Source organism: Hyla sarda, chromosome 13, assembly GCF_029499605.1.
Source record: "Hyla sarda isolate aHylSar1 chromosome 13, aHylSar1.hap1, whole genome shotgun sequence".
Taxonomy (NCBI): domain Eukaryota; kingdom Metazoa; phylum Chordata; class Amphibia; order Anura; family Hylidae; genus Hyla; species Hyla sarda.
The window spans coordinates 15,826,470-15,852,468 of NC_079201.1; the positions used below are offsets into that span (position 1 = coordinate 15,826,470).

The window sequence follows — 25,999 nt, forward strand, 5'->3', positions numbered from 1 at the left end:
TATCCAGCCTCTACCCCTCCTCTATATCCAGCCTCTACCCCTCCTCTATATCCAGCCTCTACCCCTCCTGTCTATATCCAGCCTCTACCCCTCCTGCCTATATCCAGCCTCTACCCCTCCTGCCTATATCCAGCCTCTACCCCTCCTGTCCTATATCCAGCCTCTACCCCTCCTGCCTATATCCAGCCTCTACCCCTCCTGCTATATCCAGCCTCTACCCCTCCTGTCTATATCCAGCCTCTACCCCTCCTGTCTATATCCAGCCTCTACCCCTCCTGTCTATATCCAGCCTCTACCCCTCCTGTCTATATCCAGCCTCTACCCCTCCTGTCTATATCCAGCCTCTACCCCTCCTGTCTATATCCAGCCTCTACCCCTCCTGTCTATATCCAGCCTCTACCCCTCCTGTCTATATCCAGCCTCTACCCCTCCTGTCTATATCCAGCCTCTACCCCTCCTGTCTATATCCAGCCTCTACCCCTCCTGTCTATATCCAGCCTCTACCCCTCCTGTCTATATCCAGCCTCTACCCCTCCTGTCTATATCCAGCCTCTACCCCTCCTGTCTATATCCAGCCTCTACCCCTCCTGTCTATATCCAGCCTCTACCCCTCCTGTCTATATCCAGCCTCTACCCCTCCTGTCTATATCCAGCCTCTACCCCTCCTGTCTATATCCAGCCTCTACCCCTCCTGTCTATATCCAGCCTCTACCCCTCCTGTCTATATCCAGCCTCTACCCCTCCTGTCTATATCCAGCCTCTACCCCTCCTGTCTATATCCAGCCTCTACCCCTCCTGTCTATATCCAGCCTCTACCCCTCCTGTCTATATCCAGCCTCTACCCCTCCTGTCTATATCCAGCCTCTACCCCTCCTGTCTATATCCAGCCTCTACCCCTCCTGTCTATATCCAGCCTCTACCCCTCCTGTCTATATCCAGCCTCTACCCCTCCTGTCTATATCCAGCCTCTACCCCTCCTGTCTATATCCAGCCTCTACCCCTCCTGTCTATATCCAGCCTCTACCCCTCCTGTCTATATCCAGCCTCTACCCCTCCTGTCTATATCCAGCCTCTACCCCTCCTGTCTATATCCAGCCTCTACCCCTCCTGTCTATATCCAGCCTCTACCCCTCCTGTCTATATCCAGCCTCTACCCCTCCTGTCTATATCCAGCCTCTACCCCTCCTGTCTATATCCAGCCTCTACCCCTCCTGTCTATATCCAGCCTCTACCCCTCCTGTCTATATCCAGCCTCTACCCCTCCTGTCTATATCCAGCCTCTACCCCTCCTGTCTATATCCAGCCTCTACCCCTCCTGTCTATATCCAGCCTCTACCCCTCCTGTCTATATCCAGCCTCTACCCCTCCTGTCTATATCCAGCCTCTACCCCTCCTGTCCATATCCAGCCTCTACCCCTCCTGTCCATATCCAGCCTCTACCCCTCCTGTCCATATCCAGCCTCTACCCCTCCTGTCCATATCCAGCCTCTACCCCTCCTGTCCATATCCAGCCTCTACCCCTCCTGTCCATATCCAGCCTCTACCCCTCCTGTCCATATCCAGCCTCTACCCCTCCTGTCCATATCCAGCCTCTACCCCTCCTGTCCATATCCAGCCTCTACCCCTCCTGTCCATATCCAGCCTCTACCCCTCCTGTCCATATCCAGCCTCTACCCCTCCTGTCTATATCCAGCCTCTACCCCTCCTGTCTATATCCAGCCTCTACCCCTCCTGCCTATATCCAGCCTCTACCCCTCCTGCCTATATCCAGCCTCTACCCCTCCTGCCTATATCCAGCCTCTACCCCTCCTGTCTATATCCAGCCTCTACCCCTCCTGCCTATATCCAGCCTCTACCCCTCCTGTCTATATCCAGCCTCTACCCCTCCTGTCTATATCCAGCCTCTACCCCTCCTCTGTCCAGGGGGTGTAGAGGCTGCAGTTATGGGAAGCGGAGGTAAAGGCTGCAGTTTGTGTTGCTTTAGAGGATGTATACGGTCTGTATATAGTGGTACAGTCCTGTGCTCCTTGGTGGTGCTGACTGACCTTGTGCTCTTGTTGTCCCCTCCAGGTTGTAGTCCCCGGCCTCCTCCTCCAGCAGGTTGTAGTCCCGGCCTCCTCCGCCATCAGGTTGTAGTCCCGGCCTCCTCCGCCATCAGGTTGTAGTCCCGGCCTCCTCCTCCAGCAGGTTGTAGTCCCGGCCTCCTCCGCCATCAGGTTGTAGTCCCGGCCTCCTCCGCCATCATGTACTGTTTACAATGGCTGCTCCCGGTGCTCCTCATCCCGAAGCCTCTGAACCCGGCCCTCTGGTTCAATCACTCCATGTTCATGGGCTTCTACCTCCTGAGCTTCTTACTGGAGAGGAAGCCGTGCACCATCTGCGCCTTGGTCTTCTTGGGCGCCTCTTCCTTATCTGCTACAGTTGTTGGGGCAACTGCTTCCTGTATCACTGCAGCGGGGGGCAGCTCCCAGAATCGGCCCATGACCCGGCCGTGGTGGGCACCTAGATGGGGCTGCACAATCATCTTGCCCACGGATTGCTGCTTTTTTGCCAGGGACACGACACAGCTTGCACCACTGTGTCTGGAGGACTATACTGGGACTACAGGGACGTGACATTAAATTAAGAAGGTTTTTGTGCAATGGATCCCCCCTTTTCCCTGTAATCATGGAGGTGGGCAGAGACAGCGGCACGACCATCCCCTGGTATTATCCTGCTGGGGGGGTCTTTTTACCTACATGTATTATGGGGGGGCTCTACCAGCTCTTGGTCATGTTTACGTCTCTTCTGTCATTTTCTGATACAGTGAGTGCCCTGCTCCCCTCCCCCCCCCCCCCCCCCCCCCCACAAATCTAACAGCACCGCAGCGGTGTCACCGGGCACCATATTCGCCAGGGGGTCTCAGAGGTGGAGGTTTTGTGGGCTCCTGCGTCGCTAATGCTGCATGTTTCCTAGTGAATTGATAGATTTGCACTGTGTGTACGTCGGATCAGTCCACAGACGTAAAGCAGGACACGTGCCGGCTGGGATTTGTAGTCCTGTGGATGTGTGTACGGACCAGGAGATTTTATCCTTTTTGTGTTGGGGCGAAAAAAAACAAAACTAAATAAAGCTTTATTAATCATGATCTGGACACGTGTCCTGTGCAAACAAGACCTCCGACCCACTTCATTATATCGGGGGCATTTAGTGCATCTAAAACAGTGGTCTCCAAACTGCCGACCTCCAGCTGTTGCAAAACTACAACTCCCAGGATGCCCAGACTGACACATGGCTATAGACCAGTGTTTCCTAACTAATGTGCTTCCAGCAATTGGAAAACTACAATACAACAACTGGCTGTCCGGGCATGCTGGGAGTTGTAGTTTTGCAACAGTTGGAGATCTACATGACTGTAGCCCAGTTTTCCTCCAGCTGTTGCAAAACTACAACTCCCAGCATGCCCGGACAGCCAGTTGTTGTATTGTAGTTTTCCAACAACTGGAGGCACATTAGTTAGGGTACACTGGTCTATAGCCATGTGGCTGTCCGGGCATGCTGGGAGTTGTAGTTTTACAACATTGATAGACAAGGCTAGTGCTTTCCAACTAGCGTGCCTCCAGCTGTTGCAAAACTAAAACTTCCAGCATGCCCAGACTGCCACATGGCAATAGACCAGTGTTTCCTAACTAGTGTGCCGCCAGCTGTTGGAAAACTACAATACAACAACTGGCTGTCCGGGCATGCTGGGAGTTGTAGTTTTGCAACAGCTGGAGATCTACATGACTATAGCCCAGTGTTCCTCCAGCTGTTGCAAAACTACAACTCCCAGCATGCCCGGAACCGTCCCTTGTGTGTTCTGTCTCCGATCTTGTTGTATTGCACCATGTCTGATCCTTTGTTCCCCCCACAAGGTTGTGTGTCATGAGCTCATCCTCCTCCCACCCTATGGCAGCGCCAAGTAGGCATCTCCCCAGTTTCCCTCTTTAGGCCTCAGCCGAGTCTGCATGTCATACAGGGGGCAGACACAGGGCAAGGGGGTGGTGTATGGAGAAATCCAATGTGTGTGAAGGGAAATCGTCTAAGGCTACGTGCACGCTGGTGTCCTTCTCCGACTCGTTCAGGGTATGTTCCAGGCATGCTGGGAGATGTAGTTTAGCAACAGCTGGAGTTCCACAGTTTGGAGACCTCTGTTCTGAAGTTTCAGGGTAGCGGATAGCAGCAACAGTTTCCGAGGGTGTTAAAAGGCCGGGGCTGAGCTGTTGCTATTATTTCTGTAAATTTTACTATAGGATAGTGTTTCCCAACCAGGGTGCCTCCAGCTGTTGCAAAACTACAACTCCCAGCATGTTGGACTATATAGTATAGGTCAGTGTTTCCCAACCAGGGTGCCTCCAGCTGTTGCAAAACTACAACTCCCAGCATGTTGGACTATATAGTAATATAAAGTATAGGTCAGTGTTTCCCAACCAGGGTGCCTCCAGCTGTTGCAAAACTACAACTCCTAGCATGTTGGACTATATAGTAATATATAGTAGAGGTCAGTGTTTCCTAACCAGAGGTGCCTCCAGCTGTTTCAAAACTACAACTCCCAGCATGTTGGATTATATAGTATAGGTCAGCGTTTGCCAACCAGGGGTGCCTCCAGCTGTTGCAAAACTACGACTCCCAGCATGTTGGACTTTATAGTAGTATATAGTATAGGTCAGTGTTTCCCAACCAGGGTGCCTCCAGCTGTTGCAAAACTACAACTCCCAGCATGTTGGATTATATAGTATAGGTCAGTGTTTCCCAACCAGGGTGCCTCCAGATGTTGCAAAACTACAACTCCCAGCATGCCTGGACAGCTGTTGAGAGGAAACATCTAGAGCAGTGTTACCCAACCAGGGTGCCTCCAGCTGTTGCAAAACTGGGCATGCTGGGAGTTGAAGTTTTGCAACAGCTGGAGGAACCCTGGTTGGGGAAACACTTCTCTAGAAAGCCAGAGATGCCCATTTTGGGGGCATGTCACCCTGCCGAACGCTTCTGCCCCATCACGTTCTCCTGGGGTCAGTGCTCTGGAGCAAAGTCCTCCTGTGTTATCCTTAGCTCCCACTTTTACTAGAAAATCTAGTGATAAGATTACGGTATTTTTATGGCATCTTCTAGTTTATCTATCTGCCGTGTATATCTCTGCAGTCAGCCCCCGTGGAATGAACCGTTTCTGTTTTTTTTTTTGTTTTGTTTTTTTGTAAAGATTTGGTAAAATCATTAAAGTGGATTTAAAAAGGAAAGTGTCCTCCAAAAACAGCGCCATAACCTGTCCTTCAGGTAGTGTGCGGTATTACAACTTGGCTCCGTTCACTTTAATGAGCTGCAATACCCCATCCAGTTGAGAGTTGTAGTTTTGCAACAGCTGGAGGCATGCTGGTTTGGAAACACTGGCCTATAGCCATGTGGACCTCCTGCTGTTGCAAAACTACAACTCCCAGCATGCCCGGACAGCCGTTTGTTGTCCTGGCATGCTGAGAGTTGTAGTTTTGCAACAGCTGGAGGCACCTTGGTTCCACCTACATCAACTGAAGGTTTATGGTCACCTTAAAGGGGTACTCCACTGGAAAAAAAAATTTTTAACCAACTGGTGCCAGATAGTTAAACCGATTTGTAAATTACTTCTATTAAAAAAAAAATCTTAAACCTTCCAGTGCTTATCAGCTGCTGTATGATCCACAGGAAGTTCTTTTCTTTTTGAATTTCCTTTTTGTCTGACCACAGTGCTCTCTGCTGACACCTCTGTCCATGTTAGGAACTGTCCAGATCAGGATCGGTTTGCTATAGGTATTTGCTCCTACTCTGGACAGTTCCTAAAATGGACAGAGGTGTCAGCAGAGAGCACTGTGGTCAGACAGAATGGAAATTCAAAAAGAAAAGAACTTCCTGTGGAGCATACAGCAGCTGATAAGTACTGGAAGGGTTAATTTACAAATCTGTTCAACTTTCTGGCACCTTTCAAGTGACAACCAGTTGGTGAAGTTTCTCTGAAATTCAGAATGCTCCACAAGCGGCGGTGACTCGGCCCGGTCCTGCCCTAGTTTGCATAGATTGGGTTTAGAGGTTATGTTGCAAGCTTCCTAGCGGAGGATCAGATCTCTGGTCATATCTCTTATCGCTATAGATAGCTGCGGTATTCACTCGTGCGCTGTTCACCAACCTGTTTGTTCACTTTCAGGGGATAAGAATCTATCCAGGTCATGTGATCTGTATTCACTGCAGCTATGCAGGTCATGTGATCTGTATGCAGTGCAGCTATGCAGGTCATGTGATCTGTATTCACTGCAGCTATGCAGGCATGTGATCTGTATGCAGTGCAGCTATGCAGGTCATGTGATCTGTATTCACTGCAGCTATGCAGGTCATGTGATCTGTATTCACTGCAGCTATGCAGGTCATGTGATCTGTATGCAGTGCAGCTATGCAGGTCGTGTGATCTGTATGCAGTGCAGCTATGCAGGTCATGTGATCTGTATGCAGTGCAGCTATGCAGGTCATGTGATCTGTATGCAGTGCAGCTATGCAGGTCATGTGATCTGTATTCACTGCAGCTATGCAGGTCATGTGATCTGTATGCAGTGCAGCTATGCAGGTCATGTGATCTGTATGCAGTGCAGCTATGCAGGTCATGTGATCTGTATGCAGTGCAGCTATGCAGGTCATGTGATCTGTATGCAGTGCAGCTATGCAGGTCATGTGATCTGTATGCAGTGCAGCTATGCAGGTCATGTGATCTGTATTCAGTGCAGCTATGCAGGTCATGTGATCTGTATTCAGTGCAGCTATGCAGGTCATGTGATCTGTATTCACTGCAGCTATGCAGGCATGTGATCTGTATTCACTGCAGCTATGCAGGTCATGTGATCTGTATGCACTGCAGCTATGCAGGTCATGTGATCTGTATGCACTGCAGCTATGCAGGTCATGTGATCTGTATGCACTGCAGCTATGCAGGTCATGTGATCTGTATTCACTGCATCAATGCAGATCATGTGATCTGTATAGCACAGTGTTTCCCAACCAGGGTGCCTCCAGCTGTTGCAAAGCTACAACTCCCAGCATGCCCGGACAGCCGCTGGCTGTCCGGGCATGCTGGGAGCTGTAGTTTTGCAACAGCTGGAGGCACACTAGTTGGAAAACACTCATAGGGTTTGATCTGTGCATGTATCTCGTCCTTATGTCTGGGCATGCTGGGAGTTGTAGTTTTTTGCAATTCTTTTGCCCTGCTCGCAACGACGACTAAGAATTTCGTTGTGGCACCTAGGTTTTTGTCAGCCCTTTCCAACAGGGGTTGTTTATCTAAAAAAAAAAAATATATAAAATAAAAATAAATATATATACACAGTATATAAAATACTACGATAAAGTTACATGAGCAACGGACGTCAGGTGACCAGCACAGCCAATCAGCAGCCTCGGTAGTTGCACTCTGTACTCAGGAGTAAGCACGTGACCACCGAGGCTGCTGATTGGCTGCGGCGGTCATGTGCCATTTGCTTATCATGTAACACTAGAGTGCCGACCCAAAGGCAGAACGGGGGACCAATGTGGGAATAGAGATGGAGGTAAGTAAAACATTTTTTTATGGTATTTCAAAGATGGGGGGGGGACACTAATGATCGTGACACAGGAGAGAAAAGGGGGGACACACGGGGAGATGAGGGGATGCCTATGAATGTTGATACTGGGGAAGATAAAGGGGACACTTATGACTGACACAGGGAGAGCTGAGGGGACACTAATGACTGACACCAGGGAGACGCTAATAACAGTGACACGGAGAGATGAGGGGACACTAATGACTGTGACACAGGGAGAGATGAGGGGACACTAATGACTGTGACACGGAGAAATGAGGGGACACTAATGACTGACACTAGGGAGACGCTAATAACAGTGACACGCAGAGATGAGGGGACACTATTGACTGACACAAGGAGAGATGAGGGGACACTAATGACTGTGACACAGGGAGAGATGAGGGGACACTAATGACTGTGACACAGGGAGAGATGAGGGGACACTAATGACTGTGACACAGGGAGAGATGAGGGGACACTAATGACTGACACAGGGAGAGATGAGGGGACACTAATGACTGACACAGGGAGAGATGAGGGGACACTAATGACTGACACAGAGAAAGATGAGGGGACACTAATGACTGTGACACAGGGAGAGATGAGGGGACAGTAATGACTGTGACACAGGGAGAGATGAGGGGACACTAATGACTGGCACAGGGAGAGATGAGGGGACACTAATGACTGACACGGAGAGATGAGGGGACACTAATGACTGTGACACAGGGAGAGATGAGGGGACATTAATGACTGTGACACAGGGAGAGATGAGGGGACACTAATGACTGACACAGGGATAGATGAGGGGACACTAATGACTGACACAAGGAGAGATGAGGGGACACTAATGACTGTGACACTAGGGAGACGCTAATAACTGACACGCAGAGATGAGGGGACACTATTGACTGACACGGAGAGATGAGGGGACACGAATGACTGTGACACGGAGAGATGAGGGGACACTAATAACTGTGACACTAGGGAGACGGTAATAACAGTGACACGCAGAGATGAGGGGACACTAATAAACTGCCAAAGGGGGAGATGTGGGGACACTAATGACTGTGACACAGGGAGAGATGAGGGGACACTAATGACTGTGACACAGGGAGAGATGAGGGGACACTAATGACTGTGACACGGAGAGATGAGGGGACACTAATGACTGTGACACGGAGAGATGAGGGGACACTAATGACTGACACAGGGAGAGATGAGGGGACACTAATGACTGACACAGAGAAAGATGAGGGGACACTAATGGCTGTGACACAGGATGAGATGAGGGGACACTAATGACTGTGACACAGGATGAGATGAGGGGACACTAATGACTGACACAAGGAGAGATGAGGGGACACTAATGACTGTGACACAGAGAGAGATGAGGGGACACTAATGACTGTGACACAGGGAGAGATGAGGGGACACTAATGACTGACACAGGGAGAGAGGAGGGGACACTAATGACTGTGACACAGAGAGAGATGAGGGGACACTAATGACTGACACAGGGAGAGATGAGGGGACACTAATGACTGACACAGGGAGAGAGGAGGGGACACTAATGACTGTGACACAGGGGGAGATGAGGGGACACTAATGACTGTGATACAGGGAGAGATGAGGGGACACTAATGACTGTGACACAGGGGGAGATGAGGGGACACTAATGACGGTGACACAGGGAGAGATGAGGGGACACTAATGACTGACACAGGGAGAGATGAGGGGACACTAATGACTGTGACACAGGAGAGATGAGGGGATCCTAATGACGGATCATATGATGTAGTGTTACATGACGTGCGGCATCCTGGCTCCTCAATCCGTTTAGCTGTGTGTACGGACCAGGAGTCTTTTTGTTTTGAAGCGAAACAAACCTGAATAAAGCTTTATTAATCATGACATGGACACGTGTCCTGTGCAGACGAGGCGCCTTACTCGCTTCATTATATTAAGGGCATTTACTGATCCCAATAACAATCTAGATCAGTGGTCTCCAAACTGGGGAGCTCCAGATGCTGCAAAACTACAACTCCCAGCATGCCCGGACAGCCGTTAACTGTCCGGGCATGCTGGGAGTTGTAGTTTTGCATCATCTGGAGCTCCTCAGTTTGGAGACCACTGATCTGAAGCATTGTTCACACTTGTCTGTGAGCTTTATCAGAAAACAAAGTTCACAAGGACAATCACCTCTGTGTCAGAACCGTGCACCAGGTTCACAGATGGCGCTTACCTGTTTACTTGGCACAGCCGCCCCTTTCACAGCGCCACTCCCATCACCTGACTCGCGTATCCACCACATGTGCAGATCACATAGATGTTTTACTACTTGAATATTCAAAAAGACAACTGGTCCTGATCACTGCATGCTCCATGTTCTTGAGCGTGCGTAACCTATGTAATTATCTAAGGTAATTATCTATGTAATAGGGTTAGCTGTAAGGCTTGACCTAGAATTGTATCCCTGGGTTCCAATCCCAGATGAATTCCCCCCTTCATTATCTCCAACAAGCAGTAGGTCACCCTCCAGTCTCACATTTGGGGTCCATGAGAATCCTTCCTTAAGAATCTCAATGTCTTGTTTCCACTCTATTAATGGGCAGCATGATAGTTCAGGGGAGATCTGCGCTGCCTCTCATGCTGGAGACCCAGGTTCGAATCTTCTGAGGTCACTCTATCACATGAAAAAGCCTTACAGCTGAGAATTCAACTGGGCTTAAAAATGGTGGATTTTGTTATAACCAGCTGCCCCACCAAACAGCTGGTTTATATATAGTACTTAGAGTCCCACCTAATAGGGACATTGAGCTCCTACACCACAGAGCCAGCACTGGGATGTGAACCAGGGTCTACCAGCATCTAGTATCCAGTTCTCCCTGGTACTTTACCCCCTTAACAAGTGAAGGTTTCTTAATATCATTATCGAGATGGAAGAGAATGATTCACAAAGTTGGGGTCAAAATAAATGAGAGAGCAGGATTAGAACCCTGGTCACCCACTTATACTGTATGCACACATTGTGCTGAACTACAATCAGAACTAGAAGGACTGTATGATACTTCTCAGTGTCATCGGGCAAACTATTAAGCCTGAAGAAAATAGGTTGACTCTTAAGGAACTTGACTGAAGACACTGAGAAGTATCATATTAGGATTCCAGTTCTTCCTGTAGGTCATATGTCATTGTTGTACACACATATATGTGGGTGACCAGGGTTCTAATCCTGCCTTCTCCCTTTTTTTTATTTTTTTATAACCACAACTTTGTGTACCATTCTCTTTGATAATGACATTAAGAAACTTTCACTTATCTCTCAGAGCAGGAGCTGGCTGAGGGGGTAAAGTGCCAGGGATAACTGGATAATAGATGCTGGTAGACCCTGGTTCACATCCCAGTGCTGGCTCTGTGGTGTAGGAGCTCAAAGTCCCTATTATGTGGGACTCCAATTACTATACATAAACCAGCTGTCTGGTGGGGCATTTATAACAAAATATACCATTTTTGTTAAGAGATTCAAGTGATAAAGTGACCTCAGCGTTATTATACAGACCATATACCATAGTGATCTTCAGGGCTCGAATATATGGCTCTCGAGGATCGAATCTAAATGTCATGTTCACCAAAATGTGTATCTCTGCAGAAGGTGGTGGAAAACTACTGCCTGGCATACTGGAGACCCAGGTTCAACTCTCTTAAAGGTTGCTTAACCACCTGCATCTCAGATTTAGGAAAGAAAGGGTTCAAAGTAACTTAAAAATACCGGGCAGTGTTATTATCGAGATGAAAGAGAATGATTCACAAGGTCAAAAACATGATCCCCTGACCACCACATTATTTGTCTACTCCCAGGACATTTATATTTATACTCATATGAAATGTCTCTATAATATTTGACTGAGAACACTGAGAAGTATCACATGTCATGCACAGTTATGGCTGTAGGTCAGTGGTATGAGTCCCTGTATGGTTACATGGGTGACCAGGGTTCTAATCCCACTCTCCTATTTGTTCCAAGTAATCCATTTATTTAGACCTTGTTTCCATCTCGATGATGACACTGAGAAACCTTCACATGTATCTCAGAGCAAGAGTTGGCTCAGAGGGTAAAGAGCCAGGACAACCAGAGGACACAGTTGAGTTGCTGGAGTCCCTGGTTCAAGTCCTGGCGATATGCTATAGAAGATCAAGGTCCTTCTTGTGTTCAGGGCCATACTATACATAAATTAATGATTTGCCTAAGTGTTCACACTTAGGCAAAATTTTGCCAACTTCTTATCCCCTCAACCACCTACTTACTAAATATCCACTAATTTACTATAGCTACACTACATGTACCCTTAGAAGACTTCCATCCTCAGCTCAGAGAATTTCCTATTGCTCTGAGGGGACTTGAACCTTGGTCTCCACCATTAGAGACACAGCAGCTATCCCTCTAAGCCACCACACTGCTCAGTAACACTCCAAACATTTTGGTAAACATGACATTTAGCTTATAGTCTCACAAGCCATACATTCCAGCCCTGAAGAAGACAACAACACTACTATATGCCTTCCTAAAGGGCAGCATGATAGCTCAGTGGGTATGTGCTCTGCCTCTCATGCTGGAGAACTAAGTTCAAGTCTTCTAGTGCTTGTGTTCTGCCTATAGGAAGACTTAAGGCCACCTGAACCTCTGTATATGTTGGAGATTCTTTATACAGTACTAATCTAAAAACAAGCTGAATGTTTTCTTAAAGCAATGCATTCTCTTATGTATAAGACAGAACAGAGTCCATCCCAGGATTTGAACCAGGGTCTCCAGCATCTAAGCTGGGTCTACCCAGCTCTTTACCCCCTCAGCCATCGCTTGCTCAGACAAGTAAGTGAACGTTTCTTAATGTCTCAAATAAAATGACTGATGACACTGAAAAGGGCTTAAAATTCTGCCTGTAGGTCAATGCAATCATTGGATAAATTATATGTGGGTGACCAGGGTTCTAATCCTACTCTCATTTAGTTATTTATTTTGACTACAACCTTGGAAATCCTTTTCTTCCGCCTCGATAACGACATTAAGAAACCTTTGCTCGGTCCTCAGAGCAGGATCTGGCTGATGGGGTAAAGTGCCAGGGATAACTGGATAATAGATGCTGGTAGACCCTGGTTCACATCCCAGTGCTGGCTGTGTGGTATAGGAGCTCAATGTCCCTATTATGTGGGACTCCAAATACTATATATAACTATAATCCAGCTGTCTGGTGGGGTAGCTGGTTATAACAAAATCCACCATTTTTCACTCTCTTTGAATCCTCAGCTGTAAGGCTTTTTCTACAGCTGAGATTCAAGTGATAAAGTGACCAGAGAAGATTTGAACCTGGGTCTCCAGCATGAGAGGCAGAGCAGATCTCCCCTGAGCTATCATGCTGCCCATTAATAGATGAGGCATTTTGGTAAACAAGACATTTAGATTTTGTTTACGAAGATGTTGGTCAACTAAATCCCTTAATGTTTACAAAAAACATCTTTAAGACCAATTGTCTCCCCTTTCCCAACACTGCGACTTATTTATGTAGGATCAGACACTAACGGAGAGGTTTGTTTGATCAGGAACCTAACTAACAAGTTTTGACCATCTTACCCAGAGCCAGCGAAGTGACCAAGTCTACAAAAGAGATTACATCAGAATTCTCTACAACTAGGATTCCTGTGTGATCTTGGGAGATTTGAACCTGGGTCTCCAGCACAAGGCAGAGAATATATGCCCCTGAACTATCATGCTGCCCACACAAGACATTTACACTATTTTAGAGCAGTGGTTTCCACCTTTTTTCCCCTTTAGTCCCCCTTGCCAGTCCATTTCCAAAAATTATAACCTCCCCCCATATATATTAGGCAACATATTTGAAATTAATATAGTATTTGTAATTTTAAATGTATATGGTTTTCTTTACTCCATATCTTCTCCCCAGGCCCCTTACTCCTTTCACCACCTATGTAACCGCACCAGCAGAATCAGAAGTGCAGTTCTGGTGTATAATACAGGATATAACTCAGGATCAGTACAGGATAAGTAATGTAATGTATGTACACAGTGACCTCACCAGGAGAATAGTGAGTACAGCTCTGGAGTATAATACAGGATATAACTCAGGATCAGTACAGGATAAGTAATGTATGTACACAGTGACCTCACCAGCAGAATAGTGAGTACAGCTCTGGAGTATAATACAGGATATAACTCAGGATCAGTACAGGATAAGTAATGTAATCTATGTACACAGTGACCTCACCAGCAGAATAGTGAGTGCAGCTCTGGAGTATAATACAGGATATAACTCAGGATCAGTACAGGATAAGTAATGTAATGCATATACACAGTGACCTCACCAGCAGAATAGTGAGTACAGCTCTGGAGTATAATACAGGATATAAACTCAGGATCAGTACAGGATAAGTAATGTAATCTATGTACACAGTGACCTCACCAGCAGAATAGTGAGTGCAGCTCTGGATTATAATACAGGATATAACTCAGGATCAGTACAGGATAAGTAATGTAATGCATATACACAGTGACCTCACCAGCAGAATAGTGAGTACAGCGCTGGAGTATAATACAAGATATAACTCAGGATCAGTACAGGATAAGTAATGTATGTACACAGTGACCTCACCCGCAGAATAGTGAGTGCAGCTCTGGAGTACAACATAGGATGTAACTCAGGATAAATAATGCTATATATGTAAACAAAGACTCCACCAGCAGAATAGTGAGTACAACTCTGGTGTATACCAAATGTTGCTCCTGATCCTGGGTTACATCCTATAATTGCCATATATGAACCCTGGGAAATCTTGGCAACCAAAATATGATTTGCCATACAGGAGCCCTGGGAAAGCTGGGTGACCACTATCTGATTTGCCATACAAAGCCAGCAGAATAGTGAGTGCAACTCTGGAGAATACAATATGTTGTACATGATCCTAATTTATATCCCATATTTATGTCCGGATCAGGAGTAACAACTGGTATACTTCAGAGATGCACTCACTATTCTGCTGGTGGGGGGGTCACTGTGTACAGTAACATTATTATCTTGACCACTGTCCAGAGCAGGATAGGTTTTCTATAAGGGTTTGCTACTGCTCTGGACAGTTCCTGAAATGGACAGAGGTGTCAGCAGAGAGCACTGTGGTCAGACTGGAAAGAACTACACAACTTCCTCTGGAGCATAGAGCAGCTGATAAGTACTGGAAGGATTAAGATTTTTATATAGAATATATATATAAATCTGTATAACTTTCTGTCACCTGTTGATTTGAAAACTTTTTTCCCCAGAGTGCCCCTTTAAATCTTATGAAACACAAGACAACAGAAATGAATAGGTGGTCCTGCCAAAAAATAGAGGGGACATAGAGGACAAACATCAATGCTGCACAACACAAGTGATCCCTTACCAGAATCATCCATATGGTGAAATAATAAACAGCAGCAAAGAAATTATATTTAAAGGGAACGAGTCAGAAAATACTTTAAATCAGGTTTCCTGGCTCCTCCCACCTACTGTGACTACTCCCGACTCTATAAGTGGTCGGTACTAGCGATGCTTTACACCTTGTAGTTTATAATCTTCTGCCCTTTTGTAATGTAATCCGCTTTCCATGTTCCAATTCCTCATTAGACGCAATACTAGAGGTGAACAAGCAGCGCTGCAGTGTGAACAACAGGGGAGCGATAGTGACAGCAATCTAAGTAAGGTTATATGCTGCAGTGTAAACAATTGCTATTTGTGATGGTTATGGAATAGAGCAGTTTTTTCCAGTGGGCCTCCAGCTGTTGCAAAACTACAACTCCCAGCATGCCCGGACAGCCAACGGCTGTCCGGGTATGCTGGGAGTTGTAGTTTTGCAACAGCTGGAGGCACACTGGTTGGGAAACACTGGAAGAGAGTTATACTTTTTGGTATAAAGCCAGATCAACCAACCAATGGCTGTTCATAAATATCAGTGACTACTGAGGCCTCATTTACATGACGAAATTTCCACTCAGAATCCGGTGGTAAAAATTCCGCATGGAAATTGCGTTGCGGCACAGTCCTATTATTTTCAATAGGATTCTGCTGCACCATGTACACGGCAGAAACATCTGCCGCTGGGACCCCCTGCGATCATCGAAACAGGACCTGGCGCCCAGTGTAAAGCACATGCTGCAGACGGCACATGCTCTATTCATTTCTATGGAAGCGCCGAAGAGACCGTAGTTCAGCTCTCGGGCGTGTCTGTGTGTGTCTGTGTGTGTGTGTCTGTGTGTGTGTGTGTGTGTCTGTGTGTGTGTGTCTGTGTGTGTGTGTGTGTCTGTGTGTGTGTGTGTGTGTGTGTTTGTGGTGGCTACTTATCCACTACCCTGTTGATAAGGGATAAGTTAATTTTTGCTGGAGTACTCCTTTAAATGGGCACTCTCATTAAAACTAATGTCTGCTATTGCACCCACTATGGTAAATAAAAAAATCTTTCTAATGTACTTTGTTTAAAAAAAAAAAAAAATACGTTTTCTATGTTTTGTTTGTGTTTAAAAAAAAGCTGCCACTAGGTGTCTCCCTACATGTCCAGAGCACATTTCCCCCTCATCCTTTGCACAGACTTTGGACTCCTGCTGGCCTGGCAGAAGTCCAAAATCAGGAAATGCTTAGGAGGGTGTGTGCAGCCTTATCCAATCAGAGCTCATCTCACACTGAACTGCTTTGGGCTGTGTGTAGCCGAGTGAGGGAGGAAGTTCTCCCCTGTATGGCTTCAGATGATGTCACACCTGCTGGGGAACGCCCCTTCCCAGTCTGTGAATCTGACTGAGACTGAGCAGAAAATACAGAGCAATATCAAGGTAGAAAACTAAGAAATTATAAAAATAAAGGCAGGGGGTGGTTTATCATGATGGGGGCGGTGATCTGGGAGGATTATAAAATTTAACAAGATTAGAGGTACCCTTTAAAGGGGTATTCCAGGAAAAATTTTTATTTTTAAATATCAACTGGCTCCAGAAAGTTAAACAGATTTGTAAATGACTTCTATTAAAAAAAATCTTAATCCTTCCAATAATTATCAGCTGCTGAAGTTGCGTTGTTCTTTTCTGTCTGGCAACAGTGCTCTCTGCTGACATCTCTGTCTGCCTCGGGAACTGCACAGAGTAGAAGAAGAGGTTTGCTATGGGGATTTGCTTCTACTCTGGACAGTTCCCGAGACACGTGTCATCAGAGAGCACTTAGACAGAAAAGAACAACTCTACTTCAGCAGCTCATAAGTACTGAAAGGATAAAGATTTTTTAATAGAAGTAATTTACATATCTGTTTAACTTTATGGAGCCAGTTGATATATGAAAAAAAAAGTTTTTTCCTGGATAACCCCTTTAAGGAAGACTGAAAATGCATTGGTGCAGTTTCATCATCTACCAATAGGTGGTGACAAAGACCACTTGTACCATCGTTATTTATGGATTACTGAAGATTTTGATGCGTCCTGACGAGGAATCTGCAACGCTAGAAACAAAAAAACAAAAAACAGTAGCCACGAGTCGGCCTTTCATCTTTATTTACCATACCGTCATGAAGCATATTATTGCTATGGACATAAAAGCAATAGTGCCAGTGTTTAAGTGTTCATAAAATAAAACCGACCAGATGTCTACCCCCCACCCCCGCTAAAGCCATGTCTCCTCGGTACAGATGAAACGGCAGTGGAGGCGACAGCCGCAACGTACAAGTTTCCAGGTAGAAGTCTCCGTAGAGTGATTCCATGGCATCCTGCTTTACCTATAGGGCTAAAACAAACTGGTCCCCGGTATATAGAACAACCCTAATCCCCCCCCCCCCCCCCCCCCCCGGTTCATCTCATCAAATGACGCACAAAAAAAAAGAAGGAGGAGTCACTCCAATACTACATACAGACCTGTAACACAACTCTACATACAGTGTATCCGGGCTAGTACTTTATTCACAATACAAAGCTCACCCCTTGCACTCAAGTGGTATATAACCATTAAAAAAAAACACGTATATATACACAGTTATCAATAATGCAGACAGATTTACTAGATTGGCACCTTAAAGGGGTACTCCGCTGCTCAGCGTTTGGAACAAGCTGTTCCGAACGCTGGAGTCGGGAGCTTGTGACGCCATCGCCCCGCCCCCTCATGACGTCACTCCTCGCCCCCTCAATGCAAGTCTATGGGAGGGGGCGTGACGATGTCACGCCCCCTCTCATAGACTTGCATTGAGGGGTGGAGTGTGACATAATGAGGGGGCAGGGCTATGACGTCACAAGCTCCTGGCGCCGGCTCCAGCCTTCGGAACAGTTTGTTCCAAACGCTGAGCAGCGGAGTACCCCTTTAAAAGGAGGGAACCACGTACCGTCCTCTGGCCCGAGCCAGAAATTATGCAAAAGCCAGAGCAAGGTAACGTGTAATGGCGTCGTGTTCACCCCATCACCCTCCATGATTGGCAATAAAAATCCCACACCTTTCCCATCCCTGAGAAGTTGGAGGACTAACCCATACCATCCTGGCAAGAGTCCAGTTTTGCCAGTGATATAGATCTATAACACAGGCCAAGTCTCGAGGCTCCCATAACAACCACAACGAAATGCGTGCGTACCATTCGTCCTGTTCGAAATTTTTTCATAGCGTGAGGACTAGAAATTTATTTGCTCAAATTCATCGAGTCGGACTATTTCAGTGTAAAAAAAAAAAAAAAAAAAAAAAGATATATATTAAATAAAAAGATATCTGTTTTACCGAGAAAAAAATGTATGCCCCTGAGGAGGCTGTGTATGACACAGGGCGACCTGCCGGGCACCAGGCGTAACTGGGGGGTAAAGGAACAGGTATACACTGGAAAGAAATAATCAGTAACTCTGACCTACACATGATACGGTTCCATAAAGATGGTTATTTAAGAAAATTTTCCTTATTTCTTACTACAAAACGAAAACAGAAATGCATAGGGCAGTTGTCTCCAACCATGTAGCATAACTACAACTCTCAGCATGCCTGGAGAGCCAGATCTTGATTAGAAAAGTCCAGCACCATGGCAAGGTCCTAATGCAAACACATTTATTGTAACAAATATTAAAAGTCCATTACAGACCGACGGGTTTCAGGCTTTTGTTCTTCATCGCAGTCCTTGAGCGCCTTAGGTTGGAGACCACCGGCTTGGGTGAAGAATAAAAATGGCTGCTGTGATTGAAATAGGGTTTAATTGTAAGGGAGTAAAGTAGTCGGGGGATGTTACAAGTCAGACCCTATTGAGGGGTATCTGGATACAGTAATCACAGGGTTGTGTAGTCACTTTATTATCAAAAAAAATGCACAACAGTTCCTTCTCCACGTCTTGAGAAAATAGGTGGGGGGGGGGTGGAAGACAGAAGTGGGACTTTGGTCCTCGACAGGAGTCTTTTAGTATTTTGGAAGACCCCCCCCATAAACCCCTCCCACGACTGAGTATACAAAAACATGGAATCTGTAGTAATCGAGATCAAAAATCTTACAATTTCAAGGTTTCAGAAGAGTAGACGAGAGGGGAGTGGTGTTCCCTCCCGAATTATATACAATGTCTGAATGTCCAAGCAGTGTAAGAACATTATGGTTCACCCAAGATCTGCTCAAGTCTCTGTCTTGTATGGAACGACGAGATGCAATTTTCTTTGGGGGAAAAATATAAACATGTTTCAGTGGGTGACGCGTCAGAAGCAGCCGAATTCTCAATACATGACCAGAATGCAATGGGAAACTTAAGAACCTCCGCAGCAAGATGGATGTGGAACACTGACAGAGCAGAGAGCCGTCGTTCTGACCCAGTAAAATAAAATGGTTCTGTACCATCCCCTTTAGTGTCTTTAGATCCTCCACAAGGTAGTGGATAATACTGCATCTGCGTCTTGGAGAGGTCGGTCTGCCATAACTTAATAAGGCTCTTCCTGTAGTCATTCTCAGTCTCTCCTAAAGGTTGTCCCCGGGTTGGTACTGGGGCTCAGTGGCAGTGAAATAGTCTTCCAGGAAGGCCTGCAAGTATTCAAATGTTGGACGCTCCTCTGGGTCTTTCCTCCAGCACTGCAACATCAAATCATGGAGGGACTCTGGGCAGTCTGGGGGGCATGGCATTCGATAGCCTCGTTCTACTTGATCTAGTACCTCCCGGTTCACCATCCCTGATGACATCAGAAACAGGATATTAGATGAGGGAGAAATATAAAGGAATAAAAAAACCTAACACGTACACACACTCACCAGGGTACGGGACCCTTCCTTTTGTGGTGAGTTCGGTCAAGAGGATTCCAAAGGACCAGACGTCAGATTTAATGGTGAATCGACCATATAATGCAGCCTCTGGGGCCGTCCATTTAATGGGAAACTTGGCACCTATTAAAGAAATAGGAGGATCCGTTTTAGCATAAAGACTTTATATTTGAATCTAGCATTAAGACTTTATATACAATTTTGCCAATCTACTTGTAAGGTTGGTAGATGATCGCTCCCGTCCACACACTGACACCCCAATCCTGCTCCCGTCCACACACGGACTCCCCCAATCCCGCTCCCGTCCACACACGGATCCCCAATCCCGCTCCCGTCCACACACGGATCCCCAATCCCGCTCCCGTCCACACATGGATCCCCAATCCCGCTCCCGTCCACACACGGATCCCCAATCCCGCTCCCGTCCACACACGGATCCCCAATCCCGCTCCCGTCCACACACGGATCCCCAATCCCGCTCCCGTCCACACACGGATCCCCAATCCCGCTCCCGTCCACACACGGATCACCAGTCCCGCTCCCGTCCACACACGGATCACCAGTCCCGCTCCCGTCCACACACGGACCCCCAATCCCGCTCCCGTCCACACACGGACCTCCAATCCCACTCCCGTCCACACACGGATCCCCAATCCTGCTCCCGTCCACACACGGACCCCCAATCCCGTCCACACATGGATCACCAATCCTGCTCCCGTCCACACATGGATCACCAATCCTGCTCCCGTCCACACATGGATCACCAATCCTGCTCCCGTCCACACATGGATCACCAATCCTGCTCCCGTCCACACATGGATCACCAATCCTGCTCCCGTCCACACATGGATCACCAATGCTACCCCCGTCCACACATGGATCACCAATGCTACCCCCGTCCACACACGGACTCCCCCAATCCCGCTCCCGTCCACACACGGATCCCCAATCCCGCTCCCGTCCACACACGGATCACCAATCCCGCTCCCGTCCACACACGGATCACCAATCCCGCTCCCGTCCACACACGGACCCCCAATCCTACTCCCGTCCACACACGGACCCCCAATCCCACTCCCGTCCACACACGGACCCCCAATCCTACTCCCGTCCACACACGGATCACCAATCCCGCTCCCGTCCACACACGGACCCCCAATCCCACTCCCGTCCACACACGGACCCCCAATCCTGCTCCCGTCCACACATGGACCCCCCCCAATCCCGCTCCCCTCCACACACGGATCCCCAATCCCGCTCCCCTCCACACACGGATCCCCAATCCCGCTCCCGTCCACACACGGATCAGCAATCCCGCTCCCGTCCACACACGGATCGCCAATCCCGCCCCCGTCGACACACGGATCCCCAATCCCGCTCCCGTCCACACACGGATCCCCACTCCCGCTCCAGTCCACACACGGATCCCCAATCCCGCTCCCGTCCACACATGGATCCCCAATCCTGCTCCCGTCCACACATGGATCCCCAATCCCGCTCCCGTCCACACATGGATCACTAATCCCGCTCCCGCCCACACATGGATCCCCCAATCCCGCTCCCATCCACACATGGATCACCAATCCCGCTCCCGTCCACTTACTACCTATGTACAGTACATTCTGAAGGACTTGTATAACTTATTCCGATTCAGTTATCAGATGTATATACTACACCAAATACTTTAGCCTTCTCTGTTCCCAGGCATACATAACAAGCCCAAGTATGCATTAGGAATGTATGAAAATGGAACACATTACTGATTCGTGACTGATATGAGTCATTTACCAAGGAAATGACAAATTCTTAAAAGGAAAAAAAAAAAACATGAAGGAAAGAAAAACAACTTTGAAACAGAATAAACTCAAACCGTATTGAGTCACCTGTATCGGGATTAAAAGGACTGTCTGAAAATGATTGTAGCCAGATATAATCCGGCATTTTAGTAATCTGTGTGAGGTTGGGTAAACTAATACACTGTGTTTGCATATGCAACATGATTTAATTATATATCCCCTGAGGACTCCGCAGGTGGAAGAAACACGTAGGGAGGTCAGTGTGTGCATGTGCAACAGGAATAGGCCAAAATGAATTTTTTAGCCTCTGTTGGGTAAAGATGGTTTAAAAGGCAGTGGTCTCCAAACTGTGGCCCTACAGCTGTTGCAAAACTACAACTCCCAGCATGCCCGGACAGCCGTTGGCTGTCCGGGCATGCTGGAAGTTGAAGTTTTGCAAGAGCTGGAGGTCTGCAGTTTGGAGACCACTGGATTAAGGTATATGTGAACCATATACACCAACAGATTGCTAAATTTTCCAATGCATACTGGTGTGAAGATATATTTAGGGTAGTAATACGCTGGTAGACCCGTGCCCGATGTGAACGCTACATTAGATCGGTGCTCATATAAGGCGGCTATTACATATGTACGTCCGATGAACAATGGTGGTTATAAACCGTGGTCAGCTGTTACAAGCGTTTACGGAGACTATTACACAGGGTGAGATGGGCCAATAATCACCCCGAATTATAAAAATAATAATAGGGGCCTTTACTGTCAGTCAGGGGCTGTTTGGGAATACTGGAAATTATAGTGGAAAGTCACTTGTATGTAGTTAAAGGGGTAGTCCAGTGCTGAAAAACATCCCCTATCCTAAGGATAGGGGATAAGTTTCAGATTGCGGGGGGGGGTCCAACCGCTGGGGCCCCCCGCGATCTCCTGTACGGGGCCCCGGCTCACTGGCCAGATAGCACAAAGCGGCGGCCGACACGCCCCCTCAATACAACTCTATGGCAAAGCCGGATATTGATGAAGGCAGCACTCCGGCTCTGCCAGAAAGATGTATTGAGGGGGGGGGGGTGTCAGACGCAGCTTCGTGCGGGGGTCGACACCGGATATTTGGCCAGTGAGCCAAGGCCCCGTACAGGAGATCGCGGGGGGCACCAGCGGTCGGACCCCTCGCGATCTGAAACTTATCCCCTATCCTTAGGATAGAAAATACGTTTTTCAGCACTCGATATCTCCTTTAAAAGGGGTGTTCCATGTAATTAAAAGATGTACTCCGGTGGAAAAGTTTATTAATTATTATTAATATTATTATTATTATTATTGTTAATATTATTATTTATTTATTTATTTATTTTAAATCAACTGGTGGCAGAAAGTTAAACAGATTTGTAAATTACTTCTATTAAAAATTCTTAATCCTTCCAGTACTTATTAGTGGCTGTATACTACAGAGGAAATGCTTCAAAATGGACAGCAGAGGTCAGCAGAGAGCACTGTGGTCGTGACAGAAGAGAAATCCAAAAAGAAAAAAAGCATATAAAAAGTACTGGAAGGATTAAGATTTTTTTTTAAGTAAAAGTAATTTACAAATCTGTTTAAACTTTCTGGCACCAGTTGATTTAAAAAAAATCAAATAAAAAGTTTTCCACCGCAGTACCCCTTTAAAAGGGGTTCTCAGGCCATAGATATCTTATCCCCTATTTAAAGGATAGGGGATAAAGATATCTAATCGCAGGGGGGCCGTGACGGCAAGAGGGGGGCGTAGCACAACGTCACGTCTCCAGTCCCGGAAATATAGAGGTTTCCGAGACTGGAGCAGCAGCCTGGCATAGAATGCGGGTGCTGTTCAGAGATCGCGGAGCGTCCCATAGTGGGGGGCACTACGAGACATCTATATTATCCCTTATTCTTTGGATAGGGGATAAGATGTGTATGGATGGAATACCCAGGGCTCAAGTCCTGCAGGAACGCGTGGGAACTGAGTTCCTGCACTTTTTCCACAGCAGGAACACCATTCCCATTTGCTGGAGTCCTGCAGGATCAGCCCTTGAGTGGAGATCTTGGGTGAGTTCTCTCACTTTATTTCCCAGGACTTGACCCCTGGGAATACCCCTTTAAAAACGAGTATGAGTACTGCTTCTCCTCTTGCCTATGGGAGTTCTGCATTGGGTCCCACCACCCATAGAGACCACCAACAAGATGGGGACAGTGGTTACAGTGTGTGTGTGTGAACATCGCCTTACAAAAAGTGCCATCTTTAGCATTGAACATGTTTGTGTAACTTCTAACACATTAAAAACCATAAGATAAGATAGCATCAGTATTTACAGCCAGGACCGGATCAGATCTGGAAAGCTTAGATCCTAATCATTAATGACCTGTAAATCATTATATGTAACACATCAATCACCGAGCATGTGAATAGTTCTCATCACTAAGGCTTCATACATTACAGAAGTATGGTGGACAACAGTATTACTTTTATTTTTTACAATCTCCGGTTTGCTGCACAGTATAGTACTGCTACAGTCTGAACCGTGTAGAGGGCCCCAAAACTACTAAAACAACTGATACTTACCTCTGCGATGCTACACTGCGCCCCCACACATAATGGCTGTAACTAATCAGCAGCTCGATGTTACACTCGCTAAGTGGCACATGACCTGGGTGCCGACCGAAGGGTTAATGTGGGCTTGCAGAGGTAAGTATCAATAAGGCTATGTTCACACTACAAAAATTCCAACCGGATATTCCTAGTGCTCCCAGAACCATGCGAACGGCCTCTCCAATGTCTGCCATGCGGATTCCACATTCTTTTGGTGGTGGAATGTTCCGCCGCTGTCATTTTGTGGTGTGCACTGGGTAGCAGAATGGGATTCTGCAATGGGATTCTGCTGCGCCAGAATTTTCGAGTGGAATTCCGCTTTGAACTTTCACTCGGAAATTCCGTAGTGTGAACCTAGCCTTAGTTTTCAATTTTATTTCATTAAATGTTCTAACTAAATATGGCAGCTTTTAAAAGAACGGATCCCCTATAGAACGAGCGGCCAACCACTGCCGAGACCAGTACGTAATGCTCTGAGTTAAAGGGGTACTCCATCTCTAAGACATTTTATCCCGTATCCAAAGGATAGGGGATAAGATATCTGATCGGCAGTCACACCCCCCTCCCATAGACTTGCATTGAGGGGGCGTGATGTCACACGGGGGCGGAGTCGTGACGTCACAATACTCTGTCCCCGTGGTTGGGAGGCATAAGATTTTGAGCCTCCAGTGCTTCCTGCAGTGCTCACAGGTGGGTGCTGCATGCTAGATTGCGGGGGGTCCCCAGCGGCAGGACCCCCGCGATCAGACATCTTCTCCTCTATCCTTTGGATACGGGATAAGAGGTCTTAGGGCAGGAGTACCCCTTTAAGGGCCAATTAACATACTTAGTTTGTAGTGTTTTTGTAGAGCAAAAACCAGTCACTGTATCCAGCTCATGTGTAATTCATTTCATTGAGCTGACCGTAGTCAAACGCTGACTCCAGTCGGCTCATTTTTGCCCCGTATACGGTTCTCTAACTTGACCTAAAACAGTGGTGTACCATGCTTTTAGGTCCGGTCAGAAAACCGTATACGGGACAAAAATTAGCCGACTGGAGTCAGCGTTTGACTACGGTCAGCTCAATGAAATGAATGGGGTTCAGGCCAGGCTGGTATACGGGAGTGCCCGGTTTTTGCTCCCCCAGCCGTATCCGGTTCCCGTACAATAAAAACGTAATGTGAACCCAGCCCAAGAGACTGGTCCTATTCTGGAAATCGCGAGGGGTCCCAGAGATCGTACCCCCTGTAAACAGACACTCATCCCCTATTCTGTACATAAGTGTGTTTGGAGGGGGGGTGGGGGGGGGGGGGGGGGGTGGGGGGGAGGGGACAGATATCTAGGACCAAACCAACCACCCCTGCAATCTCCAGAACCGGGCAGGTCTTACCAAGGACCGTTGCGACCCCCACTTTCCTGATGTTGGCAGTGGCAGGCCCTCAATACATATAGGGGGGGAGATCAATACCTGTCCAGAAGAAACGTTGCGGAGTTGCCCATAGCAACCAATCAGATCACTTTCATTTTGCATAGAGATTTATCAGAACCTGTCCAGATGAAAAGTTGATGAGTTGCCCATAGCAACCAATCAGATCGCTTCTTTCATTTTTACTGAGCCCTCTGCAAAAATGAAAGACACGATCTGATTGGTTGCTAAGGGCAACTTTTCCTTTGCACATGTTTTGATAAATCTCCCCCAATAAAGTCTACAGCCAAAATTCAGGACAAGACCTACGCCATGGGGACGGCATTGGGCACCCACCT

The 25,999-nt window shown here is 47.1% G+C and overlaps 2 protein-coding genes across 2 annotated transcripts in view; one reads left to right on the plus strand and one right to left on the minus strand.

The window, feature by feature from the left end:
• BLCAP (BLCAP apoptosis inducing factor) overlaps positions 1 to 3,153 on the plus strand; it is a 95,916-nt gene extending 92,763 nt beyond the window's left edge. The window contains 2 exon segments of the mRNA XM_056549750.1: positions 2,101 to 2,397; positions 2,400 to 3,153. Of these exon segments, the coding sequence (XP_056405725.1) occupies positions 2,244 to 2,397; positions 2,400 to 2,506 (261 nt within the window). The 5' untranslated portion in view covers positions 2,101 to 2,243 and the 3' untranslated portion in view covers positions 2,507 to 3,153.
• A 14,303-nt stretch (positions 3,154 to 17,456) lies between these two features.
• Positions 17,457 to 25,999, minus strand: part of SRC (SRC proto-oncogene, non-receptor tyrosine kinase) — a gene marked incomplete in the record, with an annotated part of 48,941 nt that continues 40,398 nt past the window's right edge. Inside the window, 2 exon segments of the mRNA XM_056549900.1 lie at positions 17,457 to 19,776; positions 19,856 to 19,987. Coding sequence (XP_056405875.1) covers positions 19,568 to 19,776; positions 19,856 to 19,987 — 341 coding nt within the window.